General features: G+C 42.9%; 1 protein-coding gene and 1 long non-coding RNA gene across 2 annotated transcripts in view; one reads left to right on the top strand and one right to left on the bottom strand.

The window, feature by feature from the left end:
- Positions 1-7,797, top strand: part of DDI2 (DDI proteasomal shuttling factor 2) — a 28,086-nt gene extending 20,289 nt beyond the window's left edge. Inside the window, exon 9 of the mRNA XM_085316688.1 lies at positions 1,015-7,797. Within this exon, the coding sequence (XP_085172814.1) occupies positions 1,015-2,927 (1,913 nt within the window). The 3' untranslated portion in view covers positions 2,928-7,797. The remainder of the gene's footprint in view (positions 1-1,014) is intronic.
- Positions 1-11,721, bottom strand: part of LOC146589207 (uncharacterized) — a 30,758-nt gene extending 19,037 nt beyond the window's left edge. The window contains exon 1 of the long non-coding RNA XR_014897235.1: positions 11,282-11,721. This is a non-coding gene — a long non-coding RNA (uncharacterized LOC146589207). The remainder of the gene's footprint in view (positions 1-11,281) is intronic.
- Between the last annotated feature and the right edge of the window lie 811 nt (positions 11,722-12,532).

Genomic DNA, 12,532 nt, shown 5'->3' with positions numbered 1-12,532 from the left:
GCACTCTTTGTGGAGAATGTTAACACCAACATACCTGAATTATGTGATAATCTGCTAAATTGTCTTTCACTTCAAATGTATATAGACTCCCAGGTGTGTTGGCATTCTGTAAGTAAAACCTCAAAGGTTGCCTATTTCTGTTACATGAAAAATGCTTCAACAAAGGCTTTTCTCAAAGATGCCAGTTGGCAGCTAGTTTCCTTTCTACACAACAGCAAACAACATTATTTTATAAGTTAAGCGTAAAGTATTTTATATCCATGATTGAAGTTCAAGCTGGCATAATCTCATGGAGGATGTTTGCTGACCTCTGAATATCTTGCTTTCTAATCACTGCATACACTAACATATTGAAGAAAATACTCTTTGCTGTCATTATCATATCTGCACTGATACTGAGGTGGAAAAAAATGATTTTCCTTGGCTTAYGTTCCTGATTTAAGGCAAAGGTTATGGCTGAAGAAAACCTAAAATTATTTTAAGCTTCAACAAACTACTGAGTAGCATCTGTGAAGCCTCCCTCTAAAAATACTGTGTATTTGTATGCTGCTGGAGTATCTCTTTTCTGTATCACAAAGTGTAGATCTTGCTGCTCTTTGAAAAAATGACTCTTAAAAGTGAGATTCTGGGATTTCATTATCTTCTCAGTGACTCTAGATATATTTGCTCACTTTGAAGTGTAAGTGTCCTCTAGTTGTCAGCTCTCCAAGCACCTTGGAACTGGCTTCTTTTGTCTTTTGCTGTCAGTAATTAAGTGTCTGCAGTTGGAGTATAGCTATTGGATTTTGCCTTTAGTTAATATTCAGAGCATTCTGGACAGTCTGTAACAACTCTTCTCACAATAACTAATGATAGGTGGAGTGGTGCTCTGCCGAGTAATTTCCAAATGGACACGGTGTGCCAAGCTGATATGCAAACTATCCTTTTAGCTTTGTATTCCAAAGGTAGAAATACTAGAAAAATGGTGGTTCTCATACATCTTAACTACTTCTTTCTCTTTCTCTCTACACATAGAGAATAGTGACAAAGAAACTACCTCACTGGAAGAGCCCTTATTACCAGCTTCTGATGGGTTTCAAAATCCAGTCAAGTCTTCAGAACTAAGTTCCAAGATCTGTAATCCCACAAATCAATTACTTGATCGTTCCGTCTCTGCCCCTGCTTCAATTTGCTCATCCATATCTAATCTCGCAGAGCCCATTGATCCTAAAGCCGTGAAGTCTTTGGAGCCTTCAGATGAATGCCAGATAACCCCAGAAAAAGAACATCCTCTCTTATTACAGCATCTTTCCAATAATGCTTCTTTGGCAAATAATGACTGTCCTCTGCAGATGGAGGAGGTAACCTGTCACAGTCCAGCTTGCCTTTCACAGAACACACTCGAAGAAACATTTGTTGCTGACAGTCTAAAGGAATGTAATACTAAGGAACAAGGCCGTGGCCAGGAATCTCCTTTGGAAGTGACACAAGAAAACAGCTTGGCTGACACTGCTACTAAGCACGGGCAAAATCAAGAAGTACCTTTGTCTTCAGAACAAGAGGAACAAAAGGATAAGCTTCCCACAGATCATCAGATTTGGAAAGAACCAGTGAATGAACATCTGGAGAAACAAAATGAGACAACTGACCTAGAATGTCCTTGCAATATTGATGAGGTTGAGAAACCTGCTGTGGAAGAAGATTGTACAGGCATCGAGCCAGAAAACTCTCCTACAGAAACAAGAGGAAATGAACGGGAGAAAGTAGGTCTTTCCTGTGTGAAAGAGAAGATTCAAATGTCAGAGCCCTGTAGCTGTATGCACACAGAAACCTTTATGGAAATAGATGTAGTTGAGCAGTCCATAGCTGATGTGCCCATCTCAGCAAGCAAGCAGGAGTGGCAGGCTGAGAATAGAAGTGTATCTGATGTAAACTTGGATCCCCTTTCTATGGAGGTGGAGTCACTGAAGTCTGAATCCTCCTTGAATAATCCGGTTTCCACTAGTGATGTACTGCAGTCTAAAAGCACCAATGAAATTCCTGCAAAGTATGAGCTATCTAATTTAACCACTGAAAACAGCTCTTCCCCCTCCAGCATCTGTCAGCTGGACAGTGACTCAGGAGCATCCTCAGAAGAGCCATGTTTCTCTCTAGCCTCAGCCTTGAAAGAGCTTCATAAACTCTTGATTATCAATCGTAAAGGAGAATGTAAAATCCTTGCATCTGAAGAAGTCTCTCAGTTGGAAGTGGTTCACAAAGAACAAGGAAAACAAAAGGGGCTTCCTGAAGATAAGCATAATGACTTGGATTCAAGCAGCCAGGAACGGAGTTGCTCCTTCTATAAGGAGAGGTCTGAAGGTAAAAATGCAGGGCAACAACTAGGGGAAGAGCACTGTGATTGTGGAGTAGAAAACAGCTGTGTCACGTGTATCAGTTGCACACAGTCAGCTGTCAGAAACAATCCTATAGAGATGCAGAAGCTTTCAGGTAAGAGTGATCTGATCATGCTGAATTCTGCCGTGACATCTGATSACCAGCAAAAGAGCTGTGAGCAGGCAAATATTTTGGCAGAATGTGATCAGAGTCCAACAAGTCTGACTTCAGAGCAAAATGCATCTGTTTCTTCTAAACCTACTTTAGATGAAGATATGTCTCAAGATACTCAGAGCTTGTTCACAGGAGCATCTCGGAGAAGCAATGCCTCAGCTCCTGAAGGTCCATGGCCATTGTGTGGGTTTGAGGAACCACTGCTGCATCCACATGCTGGCTCTTCTGAACTTACCTCTGTTGCTTCTCCGCTACCTGCTTTCCCTGCGGCTGACATTGATCGGATTCTTTGCGCTGGTTTTACCATGCGGGAAGCTCTTGAGGCTTTGGAACAAGCAGATGGAAATGCAGATCTTGCTCTTCTCATTTTGCTAGCCAAGAGTATCGTTGTTCCTACATAACTACAGAAGAAGCAGCTGACTGGAGTGTCTTTTCTTTTAAAGGACCTATCTAAATTATAYATCATAACATACGAGCAGAATGTTGAGCCAGATTTTTTAATTATTTGCAGCCAAAGTAACTTGTCTCTTCTGTTTTACTTTTTAAATTTTGCCTTTTAAAAGAAAACATCCTAGCATTGTGTGGACAGGATAGCTTTTAATTCTTATGATGCATACTGGGTTAAAATTGTTTTTATTTAAATGTACAATTTCAGAATAAGCTCCAATGTTGCAAATAAAAAGCAGAAGCCATTCAGATCACCACCACCACCCTGTCCAGCACAAAGCCGATTGCAAAGTGAATTGAATGTGCCTCTGTGTGTGGCCAGAGGCAAGGCCCAGCGCATGCTGTTACAGAATAAGAGGTGCACACTGAGTTCAGTATGATGCAGGTGCAAAACAGAGCTTGTCCCAATGGACTGAGGATTCATACCAGTTTTAGCTCTCCCATGCTTTGTAACCCAATGTCCATCTGTGATGCTGACAATTACAGTAGCTACTAAAGGTATGTAGGTGTCAACAGGTCTTGGGATGTGTAAACCTTTGTGAGGGGGGYGAAGGGGATTTTGAAAGTGTGCATTTTTGTGTGTGCACATTGAAAGCTGATGCCTACTTTTGCCAAACCCTTTGTGCTATTGGGCCAGTGTGTTAAAGTTTACAATGTGGGGATTGGAAGATGGGGAGGAGAAGGGAAGGGGTTAGAACTTGGTGCTACCAAAAACAAGAGTTGTAGTAACTTATTTGAAGATGTGCTGGTATTAGTCGTAAGCAGGGGGAAAGGGAAAAGGTGGTATTTTAGTTTTCTGGCCTTGCCCACGTAATGTTCCCCCATACAAAAGAACAAGCTCAGCCACCTAAGGCAAATATTTGATGATGAAATTACTTAACAAACAGATAGTGTGTATTATGGCTCCTGTCCTCCCCCTTCCCCTCCTCTTGCCCCTCAAAGAATAAACTCAGTTTAGTGGGTGCATTCTCTATGCACTGAGTAGGCATGTGATTAGAGAAATGAAGAAGAAAAAATCAGCTTTGCACTAGTTTATCCTGATGTTTGGGGATGACCAGCCTCTCAGCTGTGGAAATTCAGACTGCAGTAAGCCTTTAGTGGCTTGCGGGGTACCAGTTTAATACCTCTTAAAGAGTGAGGGCTCTCCAATAGGGTTTATGAAACAAATGCACTGATGTGGCTTCTGCATTACAACCGTTGTGGCCTTCTGGGAAGTCCTTGGTGAGAAGCCTGCCTGACTGGGACCCACCGAGGCTCTGCTGTAGGAAGCCCTTTCCAGGTGCTTTTTTGGGGGGAGGAACTACTACTTGATGCTCTGCACGCCCCCAAAATGCTGCTGGGGCTGGGGAAAGGGAGGGGAGGCATGGTTGAAACATGATACCAAATCTGAAGTAGGAACTCCTACCTAATCCTACTTGCAAATCTCTCAAGTGGCTTTGTGTAAAATGTTAATCTCTAATTTTCTGCTTTGAACTAAATCTGAAGTGATGACTCAACAGCAGCTGAATGAAAATCCAATGTGCTTTGTTCATGGTTTTCATTTGTTGTTATCATTGTCTCAGGCCTGTTCCCGTTTTTTTTTTTTGTTTGTTTTGTTTTGTTTTCCCGTTGCTTAGCAGGTCTGCCTATGTGTATGCTAGGCTTTTTCATGTGGGGTGGCATTTAAGAACACCACAAATTTGGTTTCATCTGTAAACTTGCAGGAGTTTCTGTCAGTGAGCAGTGTTTGTCAGATTTTCTTAGATGTTTGGGTAGCCAAGAGATGCTTTGGAATATAAAATGGCTGTGAGGCATTCTTCTTTCTGTCTAGAGCTTTTTAATAAGCTATGAATGTACCAGCCAGGCCTGGGGCTCCCGAACACACTTAGCTCACGTCCTACTGCTCATGATGCCAGCAGCATGTGTGTGAAGAAAGCAGTGTTTGGCTGTCTGGGCAGTGTTTGTGTTATGGGTTGCAAGCCCCTTGCCTGAGCCAACGTGAAGCACCATCAAGCTCAAACTGAGTTACTGAGACAGGACTACAGCTTTGTGATTTCTGCTGTGCAGGTGGTAGGAGTTACCCCYGCTGAAGTTTTTAAATATTCTCTTTGCAGTGAGCACCCTGAATCCAGCAAAGGCCCCTTCTGTCAAGGGTACCACTTGGGCTGGTACAAGACTACAGTCTCCTCAGATCTCTTCCTAGCGGCCTTAGGAAATAAGATACACTATTAGACCTATCCTCATCTGTATCTGGTTCACTATCAAAAGCAACAGCTAGAAGGAAGCTCCCAGCTCTCAGATCCAGAGTATCCTCTGTCTAAACAGCCAGTGTAGTCTCCAAATTCATGCCACAGGTCTCAGTGAGGTGGTCCTTGGAGCAAGCCCTCATCTGGTACATGGGGTTAGTATGCTGAACATAACCAGCTGTGGGTCTGCCCTCTTGGATGTGCAAGAGCTGAATTTGCACCCTTAGCCTGCAGGTTAATTTACTGCCAGGTTCTTGCAGCATCAGATGTTAGCCATTCAATGTTATACCCTTTTCATATTTACACTTAATGTTTTTAGAYGCAATTGCATAGCTAGATAAAGTACAGCTGCTTTGCACCAGACTGGTTAAAGTTTYTAGTTTTATGGCCACATTTACTTAGAATGCATATACAGAATTCTGTAAAAGCTTTAGAGCATCAGCCAGTTTGCTTCATGGTCAGTTTTATTCTTTGTCAAGTATAATTAGTTTTTGAAATTTACCTTTCTGCCAAAGCTTTATTGAAGTATTTATCAATACTGCCAGAATTTCCTGAGTAGCTTTCTCCAAACTGCTTGAAATGGAAGCTTGACCCCCCTTCTATTTATAAAATATTTTTTACAAATATTAATCAAGTTAGTCCAAGCCTGGTGATTGATATCTCTTAACTTCACAGAGCCTTGCTTTGAGTGAATGGCTATGTGCTGATAAATTAGGGGAAAATTTGGCTTTTCAGGAACAAGATTTAGTTAAGTTCAAGAAAGTTCAGGCAGAGGTAAGTATTTATAAAATTAATATAAAACCTTATAGAAATGATGTAGTGAATGCTGTCTAAAAGTTGTGCTGTTTTAACATGCGTCTGTGTTCTTTCTGCTGTACGCAAACATCCTTTGCTCAGTCATTAGCAATTTCTCCTGGCCCAAGAAGTGGGAATACTTCTCCCTTTTAGCAGGAATGGCAGACTCTGCTAAAGCTTGCTGGCTAGAGTTGGGGGATAAAGGTGAAGGCTGTTCAGGTTTCCAAGGAGCTGAGTCCCGCTGTGGTTTCTGCAGTAAATCCTTAGCTGTCTGTCCATATGCTTTGCTCATGTTTACTGTCCCCAGGGTCTTTGCCATGTGTTTGAAGAAATGCCACCAACTGCTACCACTTTCCCAGCCTCTGCGCAGACCCCTTGTGGGCTGGACTGAGAAAAAGGGCATTTTGGGTTCTCATGCCTTAGGCAGAGTTGGGAATGCACCTAGGCATTGGTACTATACGGTATGTCTTGCTAGTGGTGTTCACTCGGAACCAACCTRTAAGACAGAATTCCCTCTGAGTGATGAATGTGTCCTGGGCTAAAATGAGGCGTGCTCTGCTCTTCTCATCCTCCTCATTCGTCACTGTTGTAATGTACTAACTGTCATACCAGCTTAGCAAAAATAATTCTTAGCATCTTCCTACGAAAAGTTCATCTATAAASAATAAAGCAACACAGAATCTGCTGCTTAAAGATGCCAGTGCCTGTGGGGACCCTTCTGGGTCTGTAGAGTTTGTTTCTGGGTATTTCCTGAAGCCACTGTGGTCATGTACCTTCCTGTTGTTTTTTATAATGTACTCTTTTCCTTAAAAGATACTGAAGGGATATTTCAGCCTCTCATTGAATGCGTGTTTTTATAAATGGGACTCCAGGTGATCTTAGAGATGAAGCTTAGAGCAACAGCTGAAAGTTCCTGGACATAAAGTCTGACAAGAGGAAGAAATACTTCATGGTGACAGTCTCTGGCATGTTTACTTTCTACTGAACAGAGCTGAGCTATACTGAATTATTGTGACAATCTGTCTTGTTGGTAATGTTTACCATTCTACGTAAGATGCTTGGTCTCCAGGACTGTTAACCTCGTACCTCCTACATACGTTCCCTTTTTTTCTGTCTTTGTGTCTCCCAAATTCTCCATCCCCTTGCTGTCTCTTTTCCTCAAAAGTAAGCAATATTTAGGTGTACTTGCTGAATGCTTAACTTCCTGATGGAGTTTTCTTTAAAACACTATGCCATTCATGAACAAAAGAAGGAACAGATCCTAGAGGTTTCTTCACCAGACTTGGACTTCTTGCCAAATGGCTCCCCCTAGAACTCGGACATAAATTCAAAGAGAAGTCACCAGGTTTTTTGCCTGCCTGTCTCAGAAGTCACCACGGGGAATAGGGTTGGTTTGGTATACACCATTCCCTTCTGAAGCATTCAAGAGATTTCTTCCTGCACTGTGTAGATCTAGCTTAGTCTGTGATCCAAATGCATAGCAGTTTGGGTTACTCTTTGACTGATGCTTTTTAGCTTAAGAGTTTTACAAACTCATTTAAGGAACTTGAGGGAATCAATACTCAGGAATCCTAAAGCTGGTGTTGCATTTGTGTCATTTACTCTTCTGGGCTGAACATACTGTGGTTGTCCTTGCAGGTGGTCGAAGGGAGGAGTGGTTGTGTCATCAGATAAGGGTTCTGCCCAAAGTAATACACACTTGATTCTTTTTTTGATTTTGTTTTTTAATATCCGGGGACTGTTTATCAACAAAATTGATGTGTAAAAATTTGATATTTAAATAAGAATAAAAACTTTATCATAATGTTGCTTGATTCGTCTGTCTGTATTTCTGAGGTCGGCATCTCTGCACTCAAATCCTTCTCTGGCTTTTTTCCAAGGCTAAGGGGATTTTTGTATCACAAATGTTGGCATTTTGAACATAATAAATAGAAACCTACGCTTAAAATCAGTGCTGTTTGCAGGAGCTGAAAGCAGGCATGAGAAATGCATGAGTTTCCCTTCTACAGAGATGGGCTGGTGACTTTAAAGTGTTAGACTGATTTAAATGCTACATTTTGTATTGTAGCCACAGCATTGTGTTTGCTAGAAAGGATGAATGAGTTACTCCTCACACTTCCTATGTTGATATCTCACTTCCAGCTAGATTAGAAGTTAGAAGACAGGGCTTTTTGCTTTGGGTTTTTTTTTTTTTTTTTTTTTTTTTTTTTTGAGGCAGAAGGAAGAACTTGAAGCTAATCTCTCCTTGTGACATCCAAAAAAAGGCATTTGTGTGCCTAAAAAGCTTCTGAGAGTTTGTTTCAATTAAAAATAACTGTAAAAAAAAAATCCTATTCCCTTAGTTCATTATAGAAAAGGTGTAAGAATTGATGCAAGGAGATGTCATGTTTTATACCAAGCTGCTCCACTGCATTTTGGCTATTGGGGCAGATCTCACTTGGTTTTGAAAAGGGGAGGTAGGGGATATTCTTCCTCTGAAACCTGTGGTGCCCAGGTTGACAGCATTTGTTTCAGGGAGCACTAATTCCTTTATCATATCTTGAAAAATAGTAATGTGCTGTCCCTTGAGACATGCACTGAGTTTTGACCATTGAATCTCAGACACTTGGCCAGTAGCTACTGTTAGTACAAGATCTGAAGAGACATGCCTTAATGAACACATCTGTTTAAGTGTAGCAATCTGTTACKATGACAAAGCAATGTTGTTTTTCTCATCATGTGCCTGGCGAATCACTTCAGAGTTCTGTGTGATACTATGTCATCGCTATATGGCTAAATGATTTATGCCATTAAGGCTGGTATTTATTAGAAAAGCAAAACTACATCTTGAATYCTGGTCTTGAGCAAGGAAGGGAGAAGCTTTTAACCAGTGGGCTGCTACAGTTGCATTCCTGYGTTGGCCAAAATGACTGCAGTCTCTTCCCCTTGGAAATGATTTGAGACCAAATGTGCTTATTGCCTGAAACTATTTTGAGCCCTAAGGCCTTGTCCATTCTACATTATGCAGTTCTTTTGATACTGTATGCAAGTGCAAATTAATTATGTAGTTAGGGTTGCATTCATGTTTGGGATTGTCCTAGCCTATCTGATTCAAGGTGCTTGGTGCTCTTAAGGCTRCAGCCCCTTTATCACCAAGAGAGGTTCAGACCCTTTTGTAGTTTAAACCCTATTGCAAGTGGTTGTATTTTTCTTATTTATCTTTATGGACCCCCTGGGAGTAGCACAAGGGATGCCCTCACAGGTCTACAATATAAATACCACAGATGGAGGTTACTGTGATTAGTCACATGGGTGTGGAAGTTGCATTGCAACCAGGAGCTGGATACAGAGAGGCAAGCATTGCATCATACACCCTTCAACCCCRGAATAGTCTGGACAATGGTCAACAAAAGAAATGTGACTTAAATATCATTCATAAACTCAGCAATGCCAGTGATTGCAGCCTACTGCCTCACCTCTCTGCAGCCCCGTGGTCTTAGCATGTGCCTTGTGTCACTGTCAAGTTGGGTGCCCTTTGGGTTGGTAAGTCAACAGAATGGGATTTGAGAAATCCTGCAGTCCAGCCTGCCTTCTGATTCACTCTGGCCTAGAGTCATTTGTGCGCTCTGCTTCCTCTTTCTGCTGGTGGTAAATGGGGCAAAGGATCCCCTCAGAAGCATACTGTGAAGATCACTGTACTATTACATAATTGTCTCTGGCAGCAAAGCATGCTAATTACAAGGTACTGTCATGATTGCCAATAGAAAGCATCTAGTCATGTGGACAAGGATGTCAATGGTTGGTGGTTGAAATCCCTCACAACAGCAGTTGCCGAAGGAGTGACTAGTTTTGAGTGTCTGACAAAAAATCAAAATGGGAAATACTTCCAAATCAAACACTTGTTCTTGGCTGTGGAAATGCGGATGCGCTCATAAGGCTGCAGCCACTCCACTGGTAATCAGATGCATGGCTTGCTGTTTACTCATCCTGATGATTACCCTACAGTTTTTGGGGGTTTTTTTCCTTCTCTTTTCTTAATCTTGTTTTGATCCTCAGCTCCCTAGAGGAATTGCCTCTATTCCTCATCTTCATACTCCTCAGTAACAGCAAATTGTCACGATACATAGCCCCCAAACCTGTTTCTTTTTTAATGTAATTACACTGATCTTCAATTTTTCTTCCCTAAGTCTATCCTACTGCCTCCTGAAGCCTTTCAYGTGCCTCTCTAATATCCTTCCTGAGCATTGGCAAACTACTTCTGAAGTGCCCTATGACTACACTGTATGATAAGGTATGTATCTTGGGAAGACAGCATCTTGCACTTAGCAAAGTGTGCCAAAGGAGAAATGATCTACCTTAATGATTCACTGTGTCCTTCCTCTCCATTCCATTATTCGACAAGCTCCCAATCTCTCCTGTTTTTATGAGCAATGTTCTTCRTGCTAACTSTGGGCTGTAAAAACACAACAAAGAGCCTTCTCCTGGCCCAAAGTGTTGAAACTCTCATGGGAAGACRGCAGAAAGCAGGCTAAGATATGGGGAGAGTAGGATGATACCTCCTAAGCTTCTGTAGTGAGAATGGGAGCTGCCTTTGAATGCTGGGAGCACATGCTCCTRCAGAGTTTCCAGTGTAAATCTATAATTGCATGGTGGGTGTTTTAAGGGATTATAATCAACTCACTGGATGCAGTAAATGTCTGTAATGCTCCCTGCTGTGTTGTACAGCCTTCTGCAGCATGTGAGTGCCAAGTGCCATAAGCCCAGGTACAGAGAGGCTGGACAGAGAAACTGCAGAGTCACAGTAACAGCTTTGTACGTGCATGGGAAGAGGGGCAAAGGCGTGGGGTAAAACAGAGACCAAGGTGTTCAAAACATGCAGGCAAACTGTAAGAGACCGGGAATTCTGCTGTACCATCAGATGATACAGGAGTATACCCTTTGCTGTGCCTAGAGCCTTCAGAGCAATGAAGAATGCAAACAGATAAACTTACCTGCCAACTGGTACTGTACAGCTTGTTTCCTTCATACCCYGAGCACACTTTAAATCCTAAAATACACCATTAAGGAATAAAACAACGTGTTTGACCTGCCATGCTTCTTTAAAGGCACTTACTTGAGCTTCCTGGTCTGTTTTAACTCTCCACTGACTTGTTACGGATCAGACAGAAGATGTTGCATGCACAAATTTGTTACTAAGTAGTTGTGTGTGCATATCTGTGTGTCATTTTTCCTCTTTSTTCCTCTGTAATCCTCTACTGCTGCCTACCTCATCTATTTTAATTGTAAGTGTTCAGCAAGAGAGGCCTTACCTTCTTCCTCATCTCTTGAGACAGTAGTAGTCCCGAGCGCTGATCCCTGTTGTAGCTCACATGGTGCAACACCTCTGCTGCTTCTGCTGCTGTTGTCATTAGAGGAAGCTGAGATSGGAAACGAAGAGGAGTTCTGCAGTTTGCTCCTGGCTGTGTTTTAACCCGAGTGCTTACACGCTTTCATTCCCTTCCCTTCCCTGGAAGATTCTCCTGTAGTTTCTAAAGCTGTCCGACTGGCTGGGCCATTCGTGCAGTGACTGCAGGGAAAGGGCAGACTCGGCCTGATACGTTTGCTCTGTGCAAGCCCTTGCTTGGCCCATCCCATCCCTGCCAAGACAGTATTTACAGAAAAAAGGGGCGGGAATAGAACAGGGAATGTGTTTATGAGGGCTGCTGGCTTTTCCTTTTTTAACTGCTTTTGCTTTCAGTTTCATTTTCAGTTATCAGGGTTGACTGTCAAAGGCACAAGCAGCCAGACCCCAAGAAACAGAAGCTGAAAGGCTGAGCCCTTCGCCTGAATCTCAGGAAGAGGCTTTATTATTAATTTTRCTTTTTGTTTCTTTATTTCCCTCTGCCTAAGAGCAGTTAGGCTTCAGCCCCAGGCCTTAGCTGTGTCCTGTGATGGGTAGTGGGGCTTTCATTTATTTTTCTTTTTATTGCAGAGTTTTGGGTTTTTTTCCTAGCCCATCAAAATAGCTACTTGCTTTTGTGTTTTAGGATTTGCACTCTGTCCTAGTACCTTCTCTAAAAAAATGAGTAGCGCTTCTGGTCCCTTAACGGGGCCCACCACACTGATAAATAACATTGGTGTTTGACAAGAATTCAAACTGAATTCCTGTGGGCAGGAAGGGACGAGCTCAGGGGATATTAAAACTGGGCTTTTTGGTGTTTTGCTTTTTGGGCACCACCTCCCCGGCGCCCACCTCACCCCATGGCCCCTCACAACACCTGACGCCACCTCGACCCACATCCCCTCACCCCACACCCCCTTGCTCTCCAGCCCCGTTGCCTCATGGCCCCTCACCCGCCATGTCCTCTCATGTCCCACTTCCCCTCGCACCCCCCATCCCCTCATGCCCCAGCCCCCTCAACCCACATCCTCACATCCCACACCCCTTCACCCCACATCCCCTCACGCCCCATGTCACTTCACCCCACATCCTCTCACGCCCCAGCCCCCTCACCCCATGTCTCCTCATGCCCCATGTCCCTCGCCCCCCACATCTCCTCACGCCCCAGTCCCCTCGCCCC

The sequence above is a fragment of the Rhea americana genome, unplaced genomic scaffold, assembly GCF_003343005.1.
Source record: "Rhea americana isolate MKP2758 unplaced genomic scaffold, rheAme1 scaffold_478, whole genome shotgun sequence".
NCBI lineage: Eukaryota > Metazoa > Chordata > Aves > Rheiformes > Rheidae > Rhea > Rhea americana.
The sequence above is the reverse complement of the archived record's forward strand: the minus strand, read 5'-3'. Positions and strand labels throughout refer to the sequence as shown.